Below are 27,923 nucleotides of genomic sequence, written 5' to 3' on the forward strand. Positions count from 1 at the left end.
AAATGTATATTTCGTTCCAATAAGCGCTGCGTATCGAATGCGTAATATACATACTGGCGTAATCTCTACATTTACATGGTGAACATTACAATGAAGATCTTACGTAAGATGTAATACATTGTGGTGGTACTGTACATGCTGCGGGACGTCAGAGGGGGGTCGTGGTCGTGACTTGCTGGCGTGTGTTGTTGTCTCTTTAAACGCAGGGCGGAGAGCAGATTTCCGATCGTCCACGAAGCGGATTACGATCTTGCGTTTGCTGCTACATCATCTCAGCTGATCCGGAGGATTCCCTCTGCGGGGACAGAAACGAGCCCGGCCCAGAGCAGCACAGCATCATGGATTTCAACGTCAAGAAACTGGCTTCCGACGCGGGGGTCTTCTTCACCCGCGCGGTGCAGGTACATTTAACACATAATATCATCTACGGGACATCCCTGCAGCCGCACTCCGAGCAGTCTGATGAATGTGTGGATGCTTTAACTGTCAGCCTGCGGGGACGGAAACCTGCAGCGGGGCCTTGTGGCTGATTCATACAGCACTCATTCTGCATATCATCACAGCACTTTAATTTGCATCCATAAAGAGGTAGCTAGGCTCATTCCTGTGGAGGATTTGACCGAGGAGAGTCAGCTCTGTAAGCCGATAAAGGCTTGACCAGCCTCGATCTATTATTGATGGCTGTGCTCGAGTGGATCACCCATGTGACAGCAGCAACAGGAACAGACGCACAGACTCTTTATTGTATTATTTAGCATATCTTATATCATTCACGCCTTACCCGTAGATTAAAAATGGATAAAACTCGATACAAAACCTCGTGAAAAAGTTGCAATTTATGGTTTTGAATAAAAAAAAACAAGAGTAGAAAGAAGAGCCCAGCTGCTTATCGAGATTTAGCAAGATTCTTTAAAAATTCTTCATCCACATAATACACCAACAAGCCAAAATCGTTTCAATTTTGTATTTCTTATATCGCCTCACCAAACCCCTTTCAAGATAGTTCAGGTTTAAGGATTTATCTTGTATTGTAAGCTATGAGAACCTGACTGACAACCTCTCTAGAGTAAACAAGATTGATTTTTTTATTATTCCACATCCGCGTTATCAAAAACCCGTGGAGGGAGGAACCAATGTTAACACTGAGAAACCTACAAATACCCCAATAAGCCCTTTTTTCCAAAGATATGTTTATTACTTTTTCCTTTTATAAACAAGCAACAAAGCACACAAAAGCACACATTATTCCTTTATTTTCCCTTAAAACAAGGCTAAATCCATAATTTGTCCAGTGCAATACTTGCAAGTGTTGAAGCAACAGTAGTGTTTGAAAAATGAAGATATGGAGTCTATATTTGCAAGAATTGTTTAGTTGAGTGAAGCAAACAAGTTAGGTATTTGAGAGGAAAACATTTAATAATAATCTTATGCTGGTTAACTACTTTTTATTATTATTGCGTCACCACACTCCATTCAAATTTTTTTTTTTTTTTTTTTTTTTTTTTTTTTTTTTTTTAGAAAATGTCTTCTTGTATTAAAAACTGCAAGTCTGTTTTTAGGAGACGATTTGGAACCCTTTTATTATTTACTGAGCACTTTTTCGATTTTTATATTTTCTATGTTCTGCTTGATATCCCCTTCAAAACCATACAATTTTAATGGTAACTTGTACTTCAAGCAATGGTGCCTCCAGAATTTTTTCATAGGGGTGGCCAGATGGGGCCACTGAAAATCTTGAGGTGGCACATCAAAACCTCAAGCCATAACTGAATTTCAGGAACTCTTTTCTGATTATGTGTTTAAAACTACAAGAATCACCAGCAATACTCTCGTTTCTTATTTTACAGTAACTGTTAGTAGTTCTCAAATGTGCATAAAATACTACTGGTATACTTGGTTCCAGAAATTAAAAACAATATTATTATTATTATCATTATTATTGCCTTATTCATTTGTCCAAAGACATTGTGGGAAGCACAGGAAACCACTGACTGCAGAGGAAGTAGAGGCGTACTCTGGGACAGAAAACATCATAAGACAGCTGTGCACTTAATGACACCTGGACTAAACTCCATGTAAAAAATGAAGAGCTAATGACATGAGTGATATGTATTCATACACTTCTCTCCACATAGAAGTGTATAATAACCCAGAGCAGGATGAATCTTACAGGAGGCTCTCTGCTGACGTCTTCTTGGTCTCTTTGTTCTGTTTATGAATCTTGTTCTCTGAAGAAACACTTCACTGCAGCTGAAAAATGTGTTTTTGCTCATCTGGAGTGGTTTCATTTCTCCCTTTGCAGCTGTGATGGAGAAGTTGGTTCTGTTTGCAGCATTTATTGAGGATTTATTCAATAGCCTACCTTCTGCATTACTCATCAGTCTTTAACAGTGTAAGTGTACAATTTCGACACTTAAGGACTTGCTAGGTGACTAGCAACAAAGACTGTGACATTTTTGCACAAAGGGTCCAAGAAAACCAGTGGGAGACATTTGATCAAACCATCATACTCTTGATATCAAAGACAGGTGCTATCAAGGATTTTGAATTAATGCTGAAATATTTTTCCATAGTTAGTATCTTAGACTGTGGAGAGGTGAACATAGCCTACTTGTCTTGAAAACAAAGCCTGAACAGAAGTGCATTAAACCTGCATTCATTCTTAAGATGAGCAGGGGCCAATCTGTTAGCCTGCAAAGCAGACATGTTGCATGCATTATGTTTCAGGTTTTCTTAAAGTGTGGTCTTTACTAATTGAAGCGCAGTAAGAAAGTAACAGCCATAATGCTAGATCAATGTCTAAAACTGTATTACCAACAGATAGTTTTTGATAAGGTGTCACCAGTATGTCCACCTTGATTCAGCTTAAGTTTGCCCACTTAACCAGTAGGTGGAGCTAGAGAGGACAGGGACAATGGGCAACAACAATTTATCAAAATAATAGCCTCTAAACCCAAGGCTGTTTGGCCAGTTAACAATATGAGCAAAAAAGCCATGTAAAGTGAGTGCTGATACCTTCTAATGCTAAAATTTGCTGCAAGCTTCCTTGTTGTAGTCTAATAACAAACAGTCAGCTGTCATCTCAAGTGGAATCTAACTTGTGTGAAACTCAGTTGTTAGTGGGGTGGTCACAATGTTAACCCTTAATCTTTTTTAAACATATGAGTTGTATATAGATACGACAAATGTCATGAATAGAGGAATTATCTATGGAGAGCAAAACTGTTTTGAATCTGAACATGGTTTTCTCTGTTCATTTTTTGGGATTCACTTACTTTTAAAGCCAGCCTCTAGTGCAGGGGTGGCCAACCTGTGGCTCGCGAGCTGCATGTGGCTCTTTGCCTTTCTGTGTGTGGCTCTTCAATACATTTGTAAAATTGTATAAAATTCTTCCATTTCTTTTGTACATTGTTATGAGTAGTAGTGTGCCGATCAATCTAAAAATTTGATATATAGATGCCAACGTTGGGATCAGTATTGATCAATACTTGGGTGATGAGTTGATACTTAAGTTTCAGTTTCTGTCTTAGATAGATAGATAGATAGATAGATAGATAGATAGATAGATAGATAGATAGATAGATAGATAGATAGATAGATAGATAGATAGATAGATAGATAGATAGATTTGTCTCCCATTTGTTTTAATTTTCATTTTATGTTATTTTGTTTAGACCAAGTGTGTTTTTAAGACCATGTGTGTGATGTGGCTGTTTGTAGTGCCACGGTAATTTTTGTGGCTCTTGGTCCCTGACTGGTTGGCCACCCCTGAGTGGACTCTCTTAGAGCTGCATGTTTTGTTGCCCATTTTGGTCCCCAAAATAGTCAGGATAAACTGCCTTAAAGAAATGTCTTTGGTTATTAATCCTGGTTAATTGTAAGTGTTGAAATCATAGTATGTGCATTTTACTTTGAACTTGTGTGTATTAACGTCACTTTTCAAAAGTATTGGGCAGGACAACTTGTGACAAAAAGTGAATCAAATCCCCACAAAGGGTAAAACCCCACAGTGAGTCTTAAGGCCCCTGAGGGATCAAGATTGAAGCCTGATGATCCAACTTTAGACTAACTGTCCTTTTCTGATGTTTCCTTTTGAATTCTTCCATTTCTTTTGTACGCTTAGCTTATTATGTGATTTGACAGATTGTTCCTGCTGATATGTGGCAGTGATGATTAATGTTCTGACTCATTGCAGGCGTTTTCTCCCTGTCAGTCATGCATAAAAAAAACTGTTTAGGAAGATGGAAGATGTCAGACAGCCCAGCTTGATGCCACAGATGGCTGGATTTAATTATTTATCATTATTTTTATTATTGGCTGGAGTTTTGAAACACAATTTGTAGCAGCAGTGGGCGTTTCACAGAAATTTTGCTAAGCGTGGATGTTGTTGTTGGTGATGAAATATTTGCAGCTTGTATGGTTCACTCTGACAGACACAATGCTTTAGATTGACCATATGTCCCATTCAGGAATATACTTATAAAGAATGTTTGTATTAAGAGTTTTTTTTTCCTTATATTAATGTCACATGCACGGCTCAGTAAACTCAGTTTCCTGTCTTTACGTTCAGTTCACAGAGGAGAAGCTGGGACAGGCTGAGAAGACGGAGCTGGATGCTCACTTGGAGAATCTGATCAGTCGGGGGGACTGCACCAAGAACTGGACTGAGAAGATCCTGAGGCAAACAGAAGTGATGCTGCAGCCAAATCCAAGTAAGACAAAAGAAGGAAGAAACAAACAAGCAAAAAAGCCTCACTCCTTTAAACTATTCACAGCCAGATATCTCTGTGTGTAGTCCCCATAGAAAAAAAGTCAGAAATACACCTGAAAAACAAAAACTTTAAGATTTGCTGAGAAATTATCTGAGCAACTTGTTTTAAATGCTTATTTGTTTTTAGCAGACTGCACAAGTTTCTCTCTTTTTTTTTGTTGAAGCTAATGTTTGTTAGCTAGCACAATTTTGCACAACACCCTTAGACTCCTATTAGATACTCATCTTTAGTATTCCTTATAATATAATAGTTCATATTTTGGTAGTGCTGTCTAACTGTTGCTTTGTGTATTTTTTTTAACCCTTCACGCTCCAGTTGACCACACAGGTGAGTCATTTCCCAGAGTGCTTTGTGAGAAAACACTGTGACATCACTGAACCTGACCCTTCTCAGCCTTGATGACAGATTACACACAGGACGGGATATTTGTGTTTCATTTATCTAAAGTTTAAACTCAGCGACATCTCAATCAAGTGGACTGTTTGCTGTAGTGTGAGCAGACAGTGTGTGGATACACACAGGTGTTGAATTACTAATGAGCATCATGCAGGAAGACACCTGAAGCGCTTGTTTGATTGGCTGCAGCCAAAGCTTCCATTTTATAGCTGAAGTGCCGAATAAAAGCGTGGCATGATGATGCTTTATGGATTGTTCATGTCTCTTAATATTGTCCATAGCATAAACATTTAAAGTGATCTATCTGTGCAAGAGTGGTTGGACATGAGGAATGAGTAATATGCACTGCAAATAATGCTGATGCTGTCACAGCATATTAACCAAACGCTGCAGAAATGTAGTGGGAATACTTGTGATAAAAGGATTAAAAGCTCTTAAATGAGTCAGAGTGATGGTTTCACACTGAGCAAAGACATTCAAAGATTGAATAAAAAATGTCAGAATTAGGGATGCACGATATTGAATTTTGCTGATATCTGATATGCAGATGTATCGAAACCCCTTTTGGCCGATACTGATACCGATAATCACAAGTTTGTTTGTTTTTTTCACTGTAAAAAAAAGCTAAGTCTTTCCTTTACTGGAATTTATATGTTACTCTAGTTGTGACGGTCTTATTTGTTTAAGAAACACACATAAAACAAGACAAAAAAACATTTGATTTTACCATAAATAAGAAATGTATTATTTTTTCAAACTCAAGACATTCAGTTTTGAAATACAGAAAAATAATTTCTTTAGATCACATGAACTTTAAATGTACAATGCATTTTTAAACATAACCAAGTTGCATTTTATTTTTTTAGAGCTACTGTAAGAACCTGGTGACAGACACAGAGCTACATTTTATTTAAGGAGCTAATTTTCAGATGGAAAATAAGAATAATCCTAACTGAATAGCACCTTATCTGCTGTGCTTATTGGCAGAAATTTTCATATCTGCCGATACCGATAAACGTGTTTTTAAGCTTTTATCAGCCAATACCGATAATGTGCCGATAATATCGTGCATCCCTAGTCAGAATACTTCAAGCATTGATGTTTACAGTGAAAACAGCAAAGTTAAAAACATATGTTAATGTGAGGAAAAAAATTAGTCATTAGTCTGAAGTTATTTTGAAGGAGAGTGTCAAAGCAGGAGCTGACTGCCCTTGTTCGAGTGAAGACTTTGGTACCTTTTGAAGGTCTTTTTGTGTACTTCCCCTCCTCAGTCTAGAAATGATCACTTTAAATTGATTGTAGATGTGAGTGTGTGTGTGTGTGTGTTGATTGTTGTCTGTCTCTATTTGTGGGAGGTTCAGGTTGTACCTCCAGTAGGGACGGGTTCCAGCTCCACAGTGGTAGAGATAAACCTGACTGATGGTTGAACACAGTGTTAGCAAGGAAGCTTAAGGTTGCTTCAACAAGGTTGTTGGAGTCAGCATTTCTCATGAGGATGTAACAACAGATGCTGAACTTTTACTTCATTTACCTGCATATGAAATGAAACTGTTGTCTCACTGTGTTAGCTGCCTGTGGGCTGCTAGCTTCTTCTCAACACTGATTTGGATGAGCTAGTTATCAGCAGACATACCACCAGTTTAAAACTGACTTCATTTGTCATCATTTGATACTACATGTACCGCCCAGAGAAACTCAAAATTACTCCATCATATGATGCTCTTGTTAAGGGAACTAACCCTGTCCAGACTGGTCAGCCAAAGCCTCACTCCTTCTTCAGTCGATCATTCTTATCACAGACATTTTAAGTTGATGTTTTAAAATTATTCTCCTGTTTTTGCACCAAAAATAGCTTTGGAAGCCGAGGTGTACGGTCTAATAACTGTTTTCTTCTCACCTGTCCCCCAGGTGCTCGGATAGAGGAGTTCATCTACGATAAGCTGGATAAGAAGCTCCCCTCCAGGACGACCAACACAGAGCTGCTGGGACAGTTCATGCTGGATGCTGCGGCTGAGTTTGGTCCTGAGACGCCGTACGGTCAGTGAAGATAAAACCTAAGCTGATAGTTTCAACTAAACACAGTTTGCAATCAAGGATACAACTTTCCCTACAGGGATTGTAAAGTTTATCCTATCATATCCTATGAGATCACTTAAAGTCAGCACACTCACATCCTCACAAAACAAATAACGTACCACTTAGTTCAGCACAGGGGTAGACAGACCACCAGATGCCAAGATTCAGCTCTATTCTCCATCCTTTGTTTACTCTGAACTGTTTTCAGCTTCAGAGCAGTTTAGTAGCTTCAGCAGAAACTGTTTCAGCACAGGAGGAGCTCTACAGATGGAGCAACAAGGGCACATCCCATTTTTTATGCGGACAGCAGGCAGACTCTGGTCAAAGGACCTGAGGGGATCTGCTGGGGCTGTTGGGCTGAAGCAGTTTGAAGATCATGGATGCAGGCAAGGTTAATGTAAGGATCTTAAATCTGTGAGCTGTGACTGTCCACAGGCATAGGGAGGATAATGGGGTGAGAGGTTTGCACTGGTGTTTTGGTACAGGGAGATTTTATTGCAGTCGGTGAAATATAGATATCTAGATGTATGCCCAATCGTAATCCACACTTTAAAATAAGATTATCAGCACAAATATTACAGGTTACAAGTTATTTCATAATGCTACATCTTAGCTTCCTAATCGGGTCGAGCAGGACCGGTTTGGTTTACAGCACATCTAAGTCTATGACAACACCACAAAGGTTGACGAAGCTTAGAAGTGAGAAGGTAGATCCATGTTTTTCTCTGCCGGAAACACTTTCTTCAATCAATTTCACAGTGACGATTGGCAGGAGCCTAACTGTCAGACAAACAAAGGACAGGAGAGCAGAAGAAAGCTGAACAGGAGAGAGATAGAGCACGAGCTAGACACAGGTTAAGCTGTTTGTGATAATGTTTATTCCATCCCACATGCAGCAGTTATTCTGCAGTGGTCTGTTCAAACTTAAGTCTATCAATAAAACAAAAAGTGAAGTTACGTCAGCCCTGCTTGGTAGATGAGTGCCGGCAGGAACTCGATTCACTAACATTACATATTACCAACATATCTCGCAGCACTGGGCTGCCAGTATGGTGCAAACTTGCGTTTGCTCGTTGTCACATTTCAAACAACAACACTATGTAACAGTAATGATAAATATCTCATCTCGCTGCACTGTTTCCAGTAAAAACGTTGTATGGAACAAGGAAGATTTTTTCCAAAACAAACAGGTTAAAAGTAATGTCTTTGCGACAATGTGCGTGAGACTCCAGGCCAGGAGGTGGTGAAGCAGTCCAGTTGAAACAGATACTCCTCACAGCATCTTTACTATAATGGTCAAATTGTATCGCATGCTGATAAGGTTTGAAATTTACACCCTCTTTGGTTTTGATGTTAATATCTAGGACATTTCACTGGTACAGTTACCAGGACAGCTGGAGAGAAACAGGAGGTGCAGGGAGAGGGGAGTGGGGGATGTTTTGCAGCAGTGGCCAAAAGCTTGGAGTCAAACCAGCAGCCTATGCACTGAAGACCGTCACCTTTGTGTGGGGTGCACGTTTTACACAGAAAGCCAAAACAACCCAACACTGTACCCAACTCCAACCCATTTTCACGTGGTACACACGCAAGCTGTTTTAGTTTACTTCAAGTATGTCTGCATAGTAACAAAAACGTTTTTCTGATAGGATACAGCTGTGAAAGGTCAAAGGTCACTGTGATGTCACAGCACTTCTCTTGAAATGACTCTGGACTGCCTGGTGAAGGTTTAATTACATCTCGTCAATTTTTATGGTTTAATCCATCCAAGATGGCAGCAGAGTGAACAAACGACCACAGGGCAAGAATCAATTCTTTTGTGCGTTTGTGTGTGTGTGTGTGTGTGTGTGTGTGTGTGTGTGTGTGTGTGTGTGTGTGTGTGTGTGTGTGTGTGTGTGTGTGTGTGTGTGTGTGTGTGTGTTTTATCATTATAGGCAGCACTCTGATCACTGTGGGAGAATATCAGAAGAGACTCGGAGGAGCTGAACGCGAATTCCTCCACACGTCAGCAACGACGTTCCTTACTCCTTTACGAAACTTCCTGGAGGGAGACTGGAGGACCATTTCGGTAAATCTGAAGAGCCTCCTCTGTGTTTTATTTCATTATCTGTTTTTGGGAAATGCTAAATGCCTCATTGTGCAAGCAGATCATAAACCTGACGTTCCTGATTGTTTCCTTTCGTTCTTTGCAGAAAGAGAGACGACTCCTTGAAAACCGACGTCTTGATCTGGACATTTGCAAAGCCAGACTGAAAAAAGCAAAGCAGGCAGAAGCAAAGGCAGCGGTGAGAGGAAATCCCCGCTGTGGCTGTGTCCTTTTTGTTCTTTCTGACATCCTTAATTTTCTTCTTTCTCTGAAATAACGTCAGGATCACGGGTGGTCAGACGGTAGAGCCAGAACATCAACTTTTTCTTTACACTGTGACCCATTAAAACACATGAGATTTCTGACCTCTTGGCAGCATTTAAAGCTCTTAATATATTACTGTTTTGTCAGGTATGAAGATGCTGTAAAATGCAGCTAAAACAAAGGAGCATCATTAGTTTTTCGATTCGTAGTGTAGTGACTGGAGCATGGACACACCCAACATTAAAATTTACAGTACTATGGAAACATTTACTTCATCTTTAACTGAAGTTACTTAAAAAATTGTCAAATTTCAAGATTCATAGGTACGAAGTGGGACAGCTACAGAGGCTGAGTCCAGTCCTGTTCTGATTTATGACATCCTCTAAACAGTGATTCTGTTTTGGGGTGTGGGGTGCTTTCACACCCTAAATAAAAAAGAGGACACAGCATGAGAGAGTCTGAGGAATGGTTTGAATCAAACCTGGGTCACCATCTTCAAGGACTAGCCTCTAAACAATTTTGACCACCAGGCAAAACCAGAGCCCTTCATAACAAACTTTTTAAGCACTCGACAAAAACTTCTGAAGTCACAAAAAGGTGAGCATTTTTTACTGTGTCTCACAAACATAAACATTCACTTTTGGTTGTAACATAAGTGCATCAAGTCTCTTACAGCTTTGTGTGTAGCAGTAATACACTGAAGAAGAAGTATTACACAGAAAGCAATAATTTCTCAAACTGTAGGATGGTGTTGCTTCACTGCAAAGACAAATGATAATCTGACTTGTGCAAAGCATAATGAATCTGTATCATCACAAAAGCATCCAATATTATACCCCACAATGATAAAGAGCCTTTCAATGAGAAAACAGATTTTCAAGGCTGTTTAGCCAGTCAATAGAATGTGGTGCGCACATCTCAACTGTGGCCACTAGAGGGCGCATATGTTACTCACAGCAGCAGTTTACATGAAATGCCCATAAGATGGGAAGAAGAGGCTCATCACTCTGTTGGAGACTGCACACGCAACTATTTCAACTATTTCAGCAATTTCAGACTAATGTTCCCCTGAGTGAAATGAAAAATATTTAGAGGATTTTGATCATTTAATTCTTTTAACAGGCTGAAACACAGAGCAGAACCAGATGGTAGACCAGGGATGTCAAACTCGTGCCATGGAGGGCCAAGAGGCTGCAGGTTTTCCTTCCAACCAAGACCTCCACCAGCTGGTTTCACTGATTAGTCCCTGCTCTCTGCTTGAAGGTGAGGTAATCAGTGGAATCAGCTGGTGGAGTTTTTGGTTGGAAAGAAAACCTGCAGCCTCTTGGGCCTCCATGGCACGAGTTTGACATCCCTGTGGTAAACCAAAATCGACTGGGACCATGTTGGGGTTAGAGAAAGGGTGAGAATGAGATTAAGAAAAAGACAATGTTCTAAAATTAAAGATCTCTGGTCAGACACTCAAATGGGAAATCAAGATTTCAAGTTACTGGCAGAGAGAGGAGAAAGGCCTCCCGAAACACGTTTTGTTAAGGCGTGGAACAACACTCAGCCTTGTAAGACCTTTATTGTCTGCTGTCTCTCACTGTTTCTGTTGTTTTGCTGCTGCTGACCTGTCTTTGATTTTCGCCGAAGTCCCTGCTAACATTTTGTCTCCTCTTTATTTTATTGTTAAGTGATTGCATCTGCATGACTGTGAAACTCATGTTTCCCCCTACCCTGCTCTCGTTTGTAGGCTGCACCTGATTTTCAGGAGACACGGCCTCGAAATTATGTTCTGTCTGCCAGTGCATCAGCGGTAAGAGGCAAATATGCAAAAACAAAAAAACAAACAAAAAAAACACGCAGGGCTAACATGTTTACAGGCTAACAGGACCCGCTTTTATGTGCAGCTGATGGGCTTAAAGATGGACACGAACAGACTAGCTCTGTGTTAAAATTTGATAAATTTTTTCTTACTTGAAAAGACTAAAAACTGACATTTATATCAAGTGCGCTTGTTGCTGGCTTTAGAATTATAAATGCAGGCTATTTATTTCTTGGCATGCAGCTCTTTAACTCAACCAAACCTATTTACTGTTTGCACCTGCATGCAACTCAAAGTGAATCAGACTTCAAGGGTAAAATCAGCAGAGACAAGACAGGAAATATTTGCAGTGTGTGTGTATATATGCATCAGAAACCCTTGAAATTTTGGGAAAAAACATCAGCCAGTCTGAAAAAAAAAAACAATGTGTTGCTCCTGCTTAGGCTTATCAGACATTGGCAGTAACAGCTCGGTTGCATGATTTGTTTAGCAGAAAAATGACACCGCTGACTTGAGTATGTTTTTGCATGTACATTTTTTTGCTGTTTGAATCGTCTGAATGTTCATACTTCTAAGGGAAAAGGGGGGAATAGTTTGGACTTCTAGACCACTGATCCAGATTTAACAGACTGGTTAATCTGTGAGACTAAGCAAACACAGATGAGAAGGAAGGGACACAGCAGTAGTAAAGCATCACACCAAAAACAGAAAAGAAAAGATAAGACAAAAAAGACAGAAAAAATGGCAAGTGAGCAGTATAAATAGTTAACCAGACCATATCACTATGTCAGGCCTCAGGTTGGAGCAGACTTCCTCTTGTGAAACAACTTTCTACCCAGCATCCCCAGCAATCAAGCACCTTTAAGCTGGCCTTACTTTCCTCTTTGCATTTCTGCTGCCTAACTGTACCACACCTAGTTATGTGGCTATGAACACCAGCCATGGTTTGAAATTGTGTGTTTTGCAGAAAGCATGGAGCTCTAAGCTTTGGTATCTTCAGCCCACCTGTGTACAAAATTAGACATCAGTTGCTTAACAACAGCTCTCTTTAAAGCTGTATTCAGTAAAACCAATTTCTCAGAAAACAGAGGTTTGGGCTCATAGCTGCAGAAGTGTTACATTCTTTGTTTTTCATCAAATGTGGTTGTTTCTTTCTGTAAAATAGTTGTAAGCTGTTGCGGTGTTTGTGGTAACTTCAGTGTGTCACTGCGTTGATTCTGTTTTTAAACAGCTGCAGAGCGGCTGGGAGAGCTGGGATTTGGCAGCTGAACCCAGTGAACCTGAACAGAGCAAGGTTGTAAACATTAGACAGACACATTAAAATAGGCTCATAAGTGAGATACTCCATGGTGGTAGAGATGTAGAATTTAGACTCTTTCTAGTGATGTTGTGTGATTTCGTGATAGTTTAAGTTAGTTTTGCTTAGTATAGTATAGTTTGTTTTTTCTTTCTAGTTTCTGTTTTTCCTCTGGAAAAATTGATGCTCTCAGTTGAATTCTGAGTCATTAATTGAAGTCTGCAGACTAAACTTTTGAATACAAGGGCTGCACGATAGTCTAGTGATCCCCTAAAGAGGTTCGTGAGCCGAGCCTGACCACAGAGGCCCTCTTGAAACCCTGATTGTTATTCACCCTACCGCTTTAAACCCATATTGCGTGCCTTCAATGTGCGTCAAGTCCTGACAAAACATGTTTCTTAACACCAGTTAAAACCAATCAGTTAATCTTTATTTGTAAAATGCCAAGTTCCTGTCGTAACTAAGCATGAAGCAGTAATCTCTTTCACACACAGGAGGGCACAATAATACAGTCAGCTATTAAGCTACTACAGCTGAAGAAAGTGGAATAAAGGTCAGTTTCACTTTCGGCTTTTGGCAAAAACAGCAGCTGTAAGGCAGGAATACATCGCTTGGTTCCCATAAAACAGATGTTTTTGTTTTTTAGTTGATGTCTATGTCATGTTCCTGACTGTATGACTAAGTGATTCCTTGTTTTGGTGCAGGGGTAAGGGTGGGTCAGTGCGGTCAAGCAGGGAAGCTGACAGAGGGGGACAAACAGGCCTGTTGTCCCGGGCCCAGGGTAGTGTGGGTCCCAGAACTGGGCCCTCATTAGCTTATGGGGAGTGAGAGGGCCCATATAATATACAATATATAACATTATCTCTTCTTGCGCCCCCTTGCAAGACCGTCGGCTAGCTTGCGGTCAGGTGCTTCCACTGAAAGATTCACTTACAGTTTGCAAACACCCTTCATCCAGTAACAACAATGACAGGATAACCCACCTGTTTCCATTGGTCATCTTCAACCACACTTTACGTCACCACTCTTGTAAAAGCGGCTTGCTAAGTGCTGTTTGGCCTCTTGATGGTTTTGAATTGCTGTCTCTGATCAAGTGGAAACTTCAGACTTTGTTGTCCCTCGAGGGAAATTTGCTTTGCAGGCAGACAAAAAACACAAAAACAATCGCATCCAGACACCACAATGAAATCGTCAAGTACACAGATACCTTGGAGGACAACCAAAGGCATCATCCCATTACATTGTCAAGAAAAACAAGTAACTATCATAAACCTTTAGCCTTTCCATGAGTCTCCACTTGAGGCTGGCTGCAGAAGTAGCAGAAACCACATGCACACCAGTTCAAAAGAGATTATTACAGCAGTAAAATTAACAGCCTGATGTAAAAATCTGATGGCGATAGATAGCCCATTTCCCTATCAGCACACACTGCACAAGGGTGGTCAGTCCTTTTTTGTAACTCAACAGTTTACCAGACATTGAGAACATTGTTTTTCATAATGAGAGGCATCCAATAGCTCTTCACAAGGTAGCTAATGACTCAACTGTGCCTCTTTGCCTCTTTTTGGCTTGTCTAAAAGTCAAGTTGGATCTCTTTCTCCATTATGTCATCTGACAATGAAAGACTCAGATGCATGTCTTACAGAGACTACATCCAAGTTGGGGCACCTGGTTTCGATCCATGCCTAATGGAGTTTAAGCTGTGGGGTCTAAGACAGATGTCTTTCTCAGAAAACTCATTGTTATCACTATCAGACACAAAGTACATTTCCTTTTTAATTTCTTGACACGTCTGTTTCAAAACACAAAAAATGCAAACATGGCTGTTCATTGGAAATGCACTTTGAAATAAGCCAATGAAAACAAGTTTTTCTCTAAGTATTAAAAGAGAATCTCCATTAAACTGGCCCCTGATCAGGGGTGTCTGAAAAAACAGTTTGTCAGGATTGCAGGAAACAGGAGTGCAGTGCAGATAACTCAAAAAGTATTTATTTAACAAACCTCAGGAATCCAAAAAACACTTGAGGGAAAAAGGAAAACCAAAACACTTCAAAAATCAAAATCTACCAAAACACTAGAAGAACTTACATTGGGAGACACTGACATGACACGAAGGCAACAAGGGACAATGAACTTGACAAAACCTTGAGAAACACAGAGACTACATAGACAGAAGAGAAAACCACACAGGTGTGAAACAAGACACAAGTGAAACATATGAGGGGCAGTCAAACAGGAGGGAAACACAAGGTCAGGAGGGAGAAATAAACCAAACAAAGGGACTACAAAGTGTAGATAACATATAAGGGAAAACACACAACAAGAAGAAAAAAAGATTAAGACAGGATGACTCAAGACAGAAATAAGATAAAGTCAAAACGCTGAAATACCAAGAGTAGAGATGACAAAAAGGCTTGTTACAACCTGAATCACAACAATGACCCCCCCAAAAAAATGTAATGCAACCTGAAATGTAATAAATGGTTGATAATGTAACAAAAGTTAGAAAAAAGTGATAAAACCCAAAATGTAATGACCGACCCAAAAGGTAATAAGTTGTTACATTTTGGGTTTTATTTTTCATTTTTATTTTTAAACTATTTAATTACACTTCTGTCAAATTATCGACCATTTATTAAATTTCGGGTTTTATAATATTTTATTACATTTCAGGTTTTTGTTCTGTTTCAGGCTCTAACAAGGCCTTCACGTGACAGAACCAAAACAGAACAACAAAGAGCAAGAACTACAGCCCTAAACAGGAAACACAGGGAAACACAACAGAAGAATTACAATAAATAATGACAAGTTCAGTACTTAAAAGATCTGTGTGTCACTCTAGCTCCTCCCATGTGTTTGAAAGAAGTTTCTTGTTTGTTTTGTGTTGATCTTAATCGGAGTCTACGTGTTTTCATGATGATGTCTTTTCTCCTCTCACGCTGCTCCTCTCAGCTTCTGAGTGAGGAGGTAGACAAAGTAAGTACTCTCACTTCTGGAAAGAGTCAGCATGTCTGTGTTCTGTGAAGAGTAATGGATGTAGATGTGTCACTTTTTAAAGTACTTCCTTCCTGTCTGCTAATCCTCAAACAGGCAGAGCATGAACTTCGGGTCGCGCAGACAGAGTTTGACCGACAGGCTGAAGTCACCAGACTGCTCCTGGAGGGGATCAGCAGCACACATGTGAGAGTGACACACAAGTCCTGTCTGCCTTTCAGAGCCAGCATTTCAGGGGAACTGTTAGTCAGAGGCAGCCAACCAGTCTGTCCTCAACACTAAGATGAATTAAAGTCTAGACTGTGATTTGATTAGGAGGGAAGTGTATTATAATCTGGCAGACATATCGCATTACTCAAGCACCACATATTTTATACAACTTTACACAGCTAAGAGTTTTGCTGTTTTTGTTATGATAAAAAAAAGCCTGATGGCTGCTTTACTTTGAAGAATGGAGCCATTGCTTTGTTTTGTCTCATGCTTTCCATCTGTATGCTGAGCTATGCTAACTATTAGCAGAATCCTTGTATTTAGTAAACAAAGTGGGAGAATTCCTGCATTCTCACAGACCTATGTTCCTACATTTCTAAGATTTTTTTTTCAAAATCGGGTTTTGTTTGTGTGGCTTAAGGAAATGAAAACAAGAGTTTGCAGAATACGAGCTCTGCTTCAACCAAAACCCTTTTCGATCAGCCTATTTCATTTTTTCTTGTAACAACTGTGACAATTTCTTGATGATTGAAATAAAATTTATCATTCATTCATTCATTCATTCATTCACTATAAAATGCTTCCAAAAATTCTTGTTGGGGGCATGGCACTTGAGTTGAAGGGAAATCTGATTGGCTGATTGAAAAGGGTTTCGGCTGAGGCAGAGCTTAAAGATGCTGAATGACGCTTTGATTTCCTTGAGTCAGACAAACAAAACCAGATTTTGGGAAAAAAAATCATCAGAAATCATAGAGCTGTGGGCACATAGACATGCTCCCAGAGTATCTGAAGAGGCACAAGGTCCACCTCTTTGACTTTATCCAAACTCGAACTAGCTAGGTTGAGTTCAGCATTTAAAACTGAAATCTTATCAAGTGTGTTTTTGTCTTATTTTAAGTAAAAATTATCTTGTTACATTTGATAATGAGCCACACTCAACTGGTCACTCCAGATAATGGAACAAGAAAAAGTTGCACGAAAATGTGATCAAACTAGAATAATGTCTTAATACAAGTAACATTACTCTTGTGTCATTAGCAGATTTCTTTATTTACTTGTTACGAGCAATTAAGACCGCATTTTTGTCTTTAAATAACTTGAAACAAGTTTTTTTTCCTGTCAGATGAATGTGGCTCACATTAAGTATAAAAATGAATTGACAAGATTTCAGTTTTTTCCAGTGTGGCACCCGCCAACAATAGACTGTCAATAAACGAGTGACGTGACTGAGATGATGTCCATGATTTATTCAGTCTCTGTCTTTGTGCTTGGCCTAGCATAAATTAACCCACTGTGCTTTGAAGCACTATCCATTTAAGGACAGAGCCAGGCTGTTTTTTTCCCATGTTTCCTGTCAAAAACTAAACTAAGCTTTGCTAACTGTCTGCTGTAAGCTCATTACTGAACGTTTTACACTTACACAACAAGCTGTCTGCAGAGTGCACTCATACTGTGTTTGTCTCCTCTTTTCTCCCCGCAGCTCAACCACCTACGTTGTTTGCAGGACTTTGCAGAAGCACAGGCCACTTACCACGCTCAGTGTCATCACTACATGCAGGATCTTCAGAGGGAGCTTAACAAGTGAGGGTTTTCTCTTTTAATCTGGGACATCTGTGCAAAAGATGAAACCGAGAAGAGGATTTTATTTCTGTAATTTAGCCCACAACTATTTTGGAAAAGTCAACAGCTGATTATTGTACACTGTATGAGGTTAGCTTAAAAAATCCCTGGTATGTGACAAACTCTTGAAAACATCTGAGTCAGTCAATTAACAGGAACATGTGTGTGTTATGACCCAGCTCGTCAGGGCAACATAAAAAAAACATAAGTGTGTTTAAGTTATTTTTCCAAAAAAAGAAGACAAATTGAGTTTGATTGTAAGTAAAATGAGGCAAAGGCAAACTGAAAAGACCCGAGGGTGCTGAACAAATCCATGTAGACTCGTCACAGAATGGATGGGAGCACATTGCAGCTCCGAAGTGCTTCGGTTCATCTCAGTCTGGATAAAATGCAAAACTGATACAAACTGCAGAGAGTTGCAAAGTTTTGTGGATGTTTTGCACTCAGAGGTCATTAATGCTGTGAGAACCAGACTCAAAGGGCTGCATTCCAGTGTGTAAACTCCCTTTTATCTTAATTTTACACGAGAGGTCCCTAGCAGACGGAAAGCCAACAACAGGCACAAACATGCAGAAGACTCTAAAATAAATGGATGCAGGAGATTCTGAAATATTGTAATACTGTCACCTTTTTTAATTAGATGAAGTGTTTAGGATCCTGAAATATTTGACAGGATTCAAACATCATTTTTTTCACATTTCCTGAGAAATGGAGGATCACTGCTAAATTGGGGAACTTGAGTTTCGATTTGTTTTTATCTGAACATCTGTAACATATCAAAATCTGTCATGCCTGCACAGTCTGCTTTCCACTCCTTACAGGAACACTGTTACAAAAACAACTCCATAACCGACATCATCTGCATGTTTTCCGTTTGCTCACTCAGATGTGCTAATTCCATTGGCGCCCCCAACACCTCCACTGCTGTCTGCCCCAGCCCTGTTTCTTCTGCCTTCCTGACTGGACCTGCCTCTCCTGGGGCTGTGGTCTCCTCCACCTCCTCTTCCAGAATGCTGACAGCGGAGCAGATGCAGCTTCCTGTCACAGGAGCCAGGAAGGCTAAGGTCCTGTATGACTACGATGCTCATGACAGTAGTGAGCTCTCCCTCCTGGCTGACGAGGTGAGTCATTGCACTCATCTGCACGCTTGTTACAGCAGAAACAATGTCTGACTGTTGACTCCTACTACACCAGGATGTAGTAAGAGGATACTAAGCTAAAATTGAGAGCACAAATTTATTTTGTCTGCTCCAGGATTTATTTCTGTGCAGGATACAAGCCCTCCGGGACAGGCAAAGAGTCTGTCTTTTATTCTCTTGAGGAAGTGATAATTTCCTCTTCCTGGACAAGTTTTTGTTTGGTCTTCAGATATTCAAATTTGATCAGCTAAAAACTGTCCTATATCTCCTGCCAAAGGACAGCCATTCAAACAGTCGATGTCCTGGGTGTGATGGGTCCCTGAGGATGTTTTGGATGCCTTTAAGGCAGGAACTGTAAAGTTCATCCAGGTAGGGGGGAAGTGAGCTGAGGATTTCTTTGGGAGCAGTGACGACCTTCTGGAGCACTTTTCTTTACACTGGTGAACCTAGCTGTAAAGGCATCTGTCCAGAGTATAAAAGCCTAAGACAGGAGCTAACTTTGTGCCCATGATCCAGACAATTGCAAAGTAGTGTCAGGAATTGATCATCACAGTGAGCTGAACATAAACGCTGTCTTTTAGTTTCTTCTTATAATGTCAGTGCCCACGGGACACTTTAAAGGGGACATATCGTGCTGATCCCTGATTTAATACTTATATATTAAAAAATAAAGTTGAAAACAAGACCTTTCACCCCCTGAATTTTCAAAAAATTAGATATTGTATTTTTTCTGATATCCTAGAACGAGATTTGATGCCTCTGAAAATAGGTCATTGCCATTTGGCTTCGAGATTTCGACCTTCATGACGACACGAGGATCCTCTCTTTTTATTGGAGTAATCTGATAAAGCAGCTCTTCCTCTGTGAAGTCAGTTAGTCACACAACCGCCACCGGGGCATACACCCACCAAGAGCCGAGTATAAATAAAGCTCCCTACCAGCTCTGGCTAACTTGACTGAGTGCTAACATAGTGACGAACTGACGGTAGAGGCGATCTTTAGACGACACTTTCAGGATGATGGATAAAACAGACAGAGAAAAGTGAAGGAGCAGGATGGAGCCCTGTTATAGAAATAGTTTATAGGTGAAGTCTGCCTATATTTCCACGTATAAACTATACATGTTACAGTACCGGTTTGACTCACCACACTGAAGCGTCCTGAGATGATCTGTGTCCAGGTGGATTTTCTTCCTCCTGAGCTGCAGAACCGTCCGGGTCTGACTCGGGGTCCAATACAAAAGGACGTATCCTACACTCTGCCATTTTATTGGTGCTATCAATGCCTTACGGTGAAGTTTTGGCAAACAGCAAACTCGCTCGGTCTTCAATGTGGCGATTTTGTAAATACTGCCATGCTGCAAAAACCGCCCCCTGGCTCTACCCCCTCCGCCCCTCTGATAGAACTGACCAATCAGAGCACAAAGGGCTGTGACGTTGCGAGGTTACTGGAGGTCATTCTCGAAACGGAGCGTTTCAACAAGATCTTCAGAATGGCCTAAAATGAGGATATTGAGAACGCTATTGTGGGGAAATGAAGGAACTAAATGACCTGTACTGAGGGCAGAAATGTTTTACAGGCATCCTAGTCTGGCATAGTTAAAGGAGAAACAAGCATGATATGTCCACTTTAAAGCTTTATCTCAGGAATACAGTGAGTGACCAAAAATAATTAATCTGCTGTTTGAAATCATTGACTGTATAAAACATGGACTTAGCCTCCGTGACGTCAACCGTCTGTTTCTGACACTTGAAATGAAGCCATTCCGCGGACGCAGCCACATTCATTACGACGCCAGCTGTGAGTTTCATTTTGAACAGCTACAGGGTGCTCATCTGTCACGTGACCTGAGCTGTGTCTCTGATTGGACAATCAAACGATCCTAATAACTTCTAAAACTCAAAGTTAGAAAAAAAAATCCCTCACTGTACAGTGTGTGCTGATAGTAAAATCAACAATATAGACCCAAGCCGATTTTTGAACCAGGCTGTAAATATTCTTTTGAATGCTGTAAAAGTCAGTTTTTACAGCTTGGTGTGTATGTGACTTCTCGTCTTTCTGCTGCCAGCCTCAAGCGGATTCTTGATGAACAGTAACGTTTAGCAGGTTCACATAGGGTTCAATTTTTGCTAACTGGATGTTGCCCTTTACTCAAAATACACCTGATGAACATGTGGTCTGTGTGTCACACAGTGTGTCACACAGTGTGTCACACCTGCTCCCCGCTGTTGCGTTTTGGGCTACGTCCCAGCTGCAGCAAGTGGGAGCCCTCCGCATCAGAAAAACAAGACCCCTGTTTTTTCTTGAGGGGGTGATGAGCTTGAGCCCTAAAATTGCCCAATGACTTTCACAATAAAACAAACTCTGTCAAAACCAGTTAGTATTTGATTTGACTTGTAACTATAAACTGAGACAAAAGGCGCAGCCAGGCCAGGAGTCAACAGGACTGAGGCTTTAGGACCCAACATGTCGAGGAGAGGCTCATCGTTAGGGTAGGAATCAAAACAAGACCGTTTCTACTGCAATAACAAATATTTGTACTGCCTGGTACAAAACAGACTTCAGCCCGAATATCTAATTTCTTTAAACTTCCAGTGCTGCAGACAGCGTTACTTCAAGCAGTGTGTGTTCACGTTGAATGAAATTAATCAGCATGATATCTTCATCTGGCAAAATTCTGACGCACAGTGTTGGAGCAATTGACTCAGGAACTGTCACTTGCAGTAACATGGAATTTGCTTTGGCTTCACTTGAAATAAAGATGATTCAGCAAGGAAGGATGCACTCCTCTTAGCAAGATTTACTTAGATACAGCTTGGGTTGGAGGGAATGCTCATGTCTTTAATGTGGTCTGCTGTTTATCAACTGCTGTTTACCAAATTTCCCCCCTGGGGTTGATAAATTATTCCTGATTCCTGAAGACACCACACCACAGCTGTAGTCGTGTCATCTACATTTGACGTTTAAGGGAAGGTTAAATTGTATTCATTTTATGCCGGTATGTTTGATTAACCTTCAGAGAGAAATGATAAGAACCTGATTGACAAAAGTTAAAACAATATCGAACATGAGGAGAGAGGCAGAAGTAATGGATCAAGGGGAAAATATTCACAGATAGAGAGTGTCAGAGAAGTGACAAGAAGGAAATGATTCATATGTCAGCAGATGAGGTAAAACTTTCTGTTTCCTCTTTCCCTTTCATTTTCAAGCTTCCTCTTCCTAAGGACTTTCATGTTGGTGATACAGTTTGGTGACAAAATGACTAAAAATAAAGTCCATTCTTGTGTCTTCCTGCAGCTCATCACCGTCTACACCGTACCAGGAATGGACCCCGACTGGTTGATCGGAGAACGAGGGAATGACAAAGGCAAAGTTCCTGTCACCTACCTTGAACTGCTGAGTTAAAGAACTAACCATGAGACACACAAACACACACACACACACACACACACACACACACACACACACACACACACACACACACACACACACACACACACACACATAAATTGTCTACCTACTGTCACATGTATTGGCTACACTGTTCATGATCTTGCACACTTATGCAAACCCGTTTCCGAAAGGGATTACTTATGAGGGGAAGATGAGTGAAACTCTTGTGACTGTGTGAGTAACATCCCCCTGTGGTTCAGCCTTTCACCGTGAGAGGTGATGTTTTGACGACTTGGAGAGAAACACTTCCACATTTCGTCAGACCATTGTTTATATGTCAGTACTTGGTTCCATAAACCTCTGATAAGGCATATGAAAACCACAAACCCTTAATCCTCATAATCTATTGGAGGAAATTTCACAATGACTTATTTTCCCATGTTTTAGTTACAAGGAAGTTTTACTCCCTGTAGATATTGCAGAGTTCAGGGGACAATATTAAGTTCAGCGAGAGACAAATGGAGCTGGCAGACTAACTTAATATTCAAGTTATATTCTTCTTCACGAAACTCATTTTGTGACTTTATTCACATAACACTATTATTTTATTCTTGTAATATTAAGACTGTATTCCTAATTATTATTATATTGAATTAATTCTCAGAAAAAACTTGAATTATTTAAATGTTTTCAGCCTCCCAAGTTTATCCCTGAATTTTATGAATTTGTTTTGTGATGTGATAACTTTATTTTTTGAGATTTTAACTGTATATCAGTGTTATTGTTGTGCTACAATAATACATATTTGTGACATTCTGAACTCTGTTTGAAGTGAAACCTCACCTGCATCAAACGATCATATGAAAAATTCAGACTTTTTTGTCTCTCAGCTTTAATATCAGTATTTAATCCTTGAATTTACTTTGGGAGCGTTCTGCTTCTTTGGATTACAAGGAAGTGAAGGGAGTAAATCTTAAATTTTTGAAGGATATTAGCCTTACTATTGACATGTTTCCACATTCCTTTCGTGTCTTTTTGAAGCCAAAACTACGGCCTGCTGGGCACTTTCATGTTGCGTGTTCAGAGCCAGAGTTTATGCTGTAGGGTTCTGTTGATTGAGTTACTACAAGGAACATTTCTAGTTGATCAAGAATTAAGCAATGGATTAGCAAGAAAATACTCCAGTATGCTTTTTTGTATGATATTTGAGATAAACAACCTGTGGTCCATGTTATTTTTAGCTACCACCACAGACATGGACGAGGGAAATACATTCGATGCTGTTAATGCCATTAGTAAAATCCTAGTATTTCTTTAAAAATCATTCTCTTTTTGGTCATTAAAGGTCCCATATCATGCAAAAATCACTTAATTAAATCTTTTAGTGAAATTTGTGGGTCTTTGACTTTCCTCCCTCGACGTCAGCGATTCCCATTTTTGACCAATCAGGAGCAAGTCTGACCTGATTGGTCGATCGGATTAGAAACCCCTGAACCCCCTCCCTGCCCACTCCCCTCCGGAAGGGCCATCACTGCTCTGTTTTTGGCTGTAAACAGCCACATATTTCCATGCACAAGCTTCTCATCTTGGAAGAAGACAAGACAAAGTGTCTAGAGTTCATTTATGAGGGAAATGTGCCAGCTACACTCAGTAAAACTGTGCATGTGTGTGCTAGTCACTTCACGGCCGACTGCTTTTCCGACTTTGGACAGTACAACAGAGGGCTAGTGAATAGACTGGTCCTGAGTCCAGACGCATTACCGATTATCTACCAACAAACCTCGGAGTATTTTAACCTTGTGAGTATTTTAAATGCTGTGTGCTGTGGAGCAGATGTAAGAGCTTTTCCTCAGTATCCCCCCTGTCTCTGTGTTAGCTTCAGGATGCTAACTTTAGCTGTGGTTAGCCTGTTGTTTTAGCCTGAAATGTTACAGTAAACGAGCTTTGCTGTTTTCTAAACATTGTGCACTTGGAGCTTGTGGCGCAGCTCTCAGTGACAGAAGAGCGGGCGGTATCAGCGATGGCTTATTTACATATGAAGGTCACGCCCACTAAATTAGACCGTTCTGAACAGAGGGGCTATGAGAGCCTGGAAACGATGCTGCTGTGCTTGATTTATTGGCTTTTTGGACCAAAACATTTTACTACAATTTCATGTAGACATCAGTGATCCATATTAAACTGCAGAAAAGGAGCATAATATGGGACCTTTAACATTTTTTATGATTGGGCAACAAGGATGTTTGAATTGAGTAAAATTTCTGCAAGTTCTCAGATTGGCACTGACAATTTCCGTGCTGCTTCTTCATTCCTAACAAATCTATGTCGAGACATCCACTTTTCAGTGGACTTAACTTTTTTTTTGTTGTTAAAACCGGTCTGGTCTCATCATTCTCCTCATCTTACTGTAGCTGCACTTCTTCTCTGTATGTAACAACATGTCCTATACCACCACCTGCTGAAATGGGAAGTGTAGGCTTTTGCATTTGTGAATGAATGCAAATTTTGTTGTTTTTTAATTAATGGAAAAAATTATATCATTGTTAGAACCCTTTTTTTCAGACCTGTTGACCACTCACAGTCATGTATCTACAGTAATGTCACTCACTGCAATGGATGATAACAGTAGTCCAGTGTGACTTAGGCCAATTGGTTTCTATGAGAACCAGTTTCAGTATCAGCGTTTGCTTGTTGACATAAGTTGTCACCTGCTTCAGCTGCAAGATTTGATCACTTTTCTATTGAAGGGTTGTGATCCACTTCTGCCTTCTTCCCATTTCTTTAAGGCTGTCATCAAAGGTTCTATTAGCATTGCTTTGTTTTTTTTTTTGTACACCCAACTGCACAATAGGAGGAAATTAACACTTCCCCTCTGCCATCTTGGCAAGGATGGTCAGACTTTGTGAAGTGACCTGCAAAAGGTAATATTCTGTGTATTCCTTCTCAAATTTAATCTCTAAATGCAAAACTTAAGCAATAACAACTAAACCCATGATTTTTTTCACACCTAACTGTGTCTTTTACTTGTAATACCTGCTGCAGAGTTGTTTCATAGTCTGAAAGTGAAAGTAACAGTGTCAGGTTATCTTACTGAGGAAGTGAGCAGTCACATGAGTCACTTAATATCACTGATGTTTTATTAACATTTAAGCAGAAGAAAAGTTCTCAATGTTTATATCTTTCTGTGTACTTTAGGGAACTTTGTGACTAATTTGCTGAAGGGCTCAGCTTCCACAAACATTAGACTCACTTCCTAGTCTGCCAGCTCCCTAACACAGCAGAGGTAATGGGGTTATCTGGACAAACAGGCTGAAAAAAAAATGCAACCATTGTTCTGTTTGAAGGAAAAGACCCACCAGACAGGAGACCTTGTTGGTCATTGCAACATGCTGTGCAACCTAGAGTTGAAAGCAGCTGTCATCAGACTGATAAAATCTACTGTGAGGTCACTTCATCATAGATTTCAAAGTGACTCATCAGTCTGTGGGCTGGTGGGAGACTTGTGGTACTAAATGCCTGATTATGTGTAATTTCAAATAGATGATGTAAATTTTTAAGTGTTTTTTTTTTTTTTTTTGGAAGAGCAAGCTCACCAGTGATGGTGCAATATGTGTGAGTCATCAGTGTGTAATGTTGTGAGGCTTTCAAAGGGAAACCCCTCCCCTGGTGTGCTAAAATTAGATCCTAGAGTACAGTGCTTAAATTGTAATGACAACTAGCATGAGTGTTCCTGGTTGTAAGAGGATGGTGCTGAATGTTTTTTGTGACCCCTGACCTTTTCCATAGAAACACCAGCAGGCCAGAATATCCCTCAGTACATTAGAATAATTTAAACACGATGTTGGGGTTACAACCAAACACCAGAAGAAGTTTGTACACCGTGTAAAATGTTGATAGAAACAGAATCTGATGGTTAAAAAAGTCATTGAAAGCCTATAGTCTGTTTAACTGTAAATAAAGCAGTGACAGCAAATTAAATGATGAAGCTGAAAAACTTAACTAGTTATTAAATAGATTTGCTTACTTTAAGTTTGAGCCGAGAAATATATTTTGAACAATCATTACAGGGTCATGTTTACCGTAGTACATCATCAGCTCTTTTTAGACAACGCTCTGCAAACTTTTATGAACTCAGGAGACTCTTTTCTGAAGTTTGAAAAGTGTAATGTTGTCCCATTCTTTACTGATACAGGATTTCAGCTGTACAACAGTTCAGGTTCTGAAACTTTATTTCTTGATGCCCCACATGTTTTTAATAGGTGACATGTCAGGACTACAAGCAGGCCAGTTTTGGACCTGGACTCTTCTACCACAGAGCCATGCTGTTGTAACATGTGTAGAAGTGCAGTTTCCTCTTTACCAGGGACAGTTTAGCCTGCTTTTATGGATTCAGTGAAGAACCGTGTTCAAAGAAAAAGATTTTTGGAACTGATTTTGAGTCCATGCAGTGATATCTAATACAGAGCTCTGTCTGTTATCATGTGAAGCTTGCGGTGAAAAAGATTGTCCATTCAGAATTGATTTTGAGCTTTCTCCTCTTCATACAGAGATTTCCTCAGATTCACTTAAATTAACTATTATTTCTAAGTTATTTCGTTTCTTTACATTTATCTAGTGATTTCATGTTCTGTGGATGATGATATCCTGTAATTCTTTGTCACTTTACTCTGAAGAAAAATTATCCTGTCTCTCACAGAGATCTCCTCCAAAGAGACTCAGCCTCTCTGGGGTGCCTTTTTATACCCAGTTGTTACAACTCCGGTGTTAATTAGTTTAGTTAAAATTGTTCAATTTCTTCTTTTAGAGTTTTTTACAACTTCTTAATGTTTTGTTGTCGCAGTCCTTATTTTTTTGGAACAAGTTATTCAGATTGATAAATGAGCTAATGCTTTTCATACAACAATATTTGACATTTGATGTTTTAAATTAAAGATAGTCTTTGAATGATTTATAAACCATCACATTCTATTTTTATCAACATAAACACAGCCAACCACCTTTTTAGGACTGAGGTCGAATTATTATGAGAGTTATTTATCTTATTTAGTCTCTGATCAAACTGAAGCAACCTTGGACTGTGTGTAAGACAACATCCAGTGTTGGTTGGTCTACTGATTTGGTAACCAGGTGTTAGCATCTGTGTGACTTCTGTGAAACAGAACCATTATTTACCAAATGAACCTCAAGCTGTTCTGAAGAAGACCTGAAATGTGAGATTGGGACCATCAGCTTTTCAGAAAAGAAATTAGAAGTTGGACCGTCTTTTCATTTATTTGAATCCGTAACTTCTGCCCTCCTTCTGTCCTTTTGAAGAAATACAGATTTTGGACACTTTGCATGACTTCAGGTCATATTTTCCCATTGGTAAAGTTTATGGAAACTAAAAAAACATCTCCAAGATTGTGGCTTTATTGCAACATAAGATCCTTTAGTTTTATACTTTGAGCTGTTTGACCCTGGTTTAAGTAGTCTGACTTGTCGAAAAACAAACCTCAGGACCAAATATTCTGTCTGGAGTCTTGACTCATTTTGTGTTTTTTTGTAAAATTTGAGCAAACCCATCTGGCTTCTTCTGAAACTGAAATGATAGTCGAAAGGTCATAACTGTTCCCGAAGTAGGGACTTATTTTTTATCTCACCACAACAGGCTGTATTAAATGACTTTGTAGGAATTACAATGATATGTTTTGACCAAACATCCTGTCTCCTGAGTGCATCCAAGTGTGAATATGAATGCAAATTCAGGCCTTCTTCCTACAGTTGTTCCTGTTGATTTGTTTTTAACTTGGCGTGTTGTTGCAGTTTCAAATGTCCAGACTCTTACTTTGGTTATATTCTTGTATTTCTCAGACTAATGGCTGCTGGTTTGATG

The 27,923-nt window shown here is 39.8% G+C and overlaps 1 protein-coding gene across 5 annotated transcripts; it reads left to right on the forward strand.

Annotated features, from left to right (window-relative positions):
* The first annotated feature begins 7 nt into the window (after positions 1-7).
* Positions 8-27,923, forward strand: sh3glb2b (SH3-domain GRB2-like endophilin B2b). Of its 5 annotated transcripts, XM_074690080.1 has the most exons (12): positions 10-401; positions 4,571-4,712; positions 5,088-5,099; positions 7,077-7,205; positions 9,176-9,309; positions 9,434-9,526; positions 11,327-11,389; positions 15,648-15,671; positions 15,786-15,875; positions 17,380-17,480; positions 18,406-18,640; positions 21,956-27,923. In XM_074690080.1, exons 1-12 carry the CDS (start codon positions 339-341, stop codon positions 22,061-22,063), a joined length of 1,194 nt encoding a protein of 397 aa, XP_074546181.1. In that variant the 5' UTR covers positions 10-338; the 3' UTR covers positions 22,064-27,923. The 5 variants fall into 5 exon arrangements, with proteins under 5 accessions (XP_074546183.1, XP_074546184.1, XP_074546186.1 ...); XM_074690082.1 differs by lacking the exon at positions 5,088-5,099 and having other exon boundaries at positions 8-401; XM_074690083.1 differs by lacking the exon at positions 15,648-15,671 and having other exon boundaries at positions 9-401.

This window comes from Halichoeres trimaculatus, unplaced genomic scaffold (genome assembly GCF_033239565.1).
Source record: "Halichoeres trimaculatus isolate MK-OKI-2021-1 unplaced genomic scaffold, fHalTri1.1 fHalTri1_scaffold_16, whole genome shotgun sequence".
Classification (NCBI taxonomy): domain Eukaryota; kingdom Metazoa; phylum Chordata; class Actinopteri; order Labriformes; family Labridae; genus Halichoeres; species Halichoeres trimaculatus.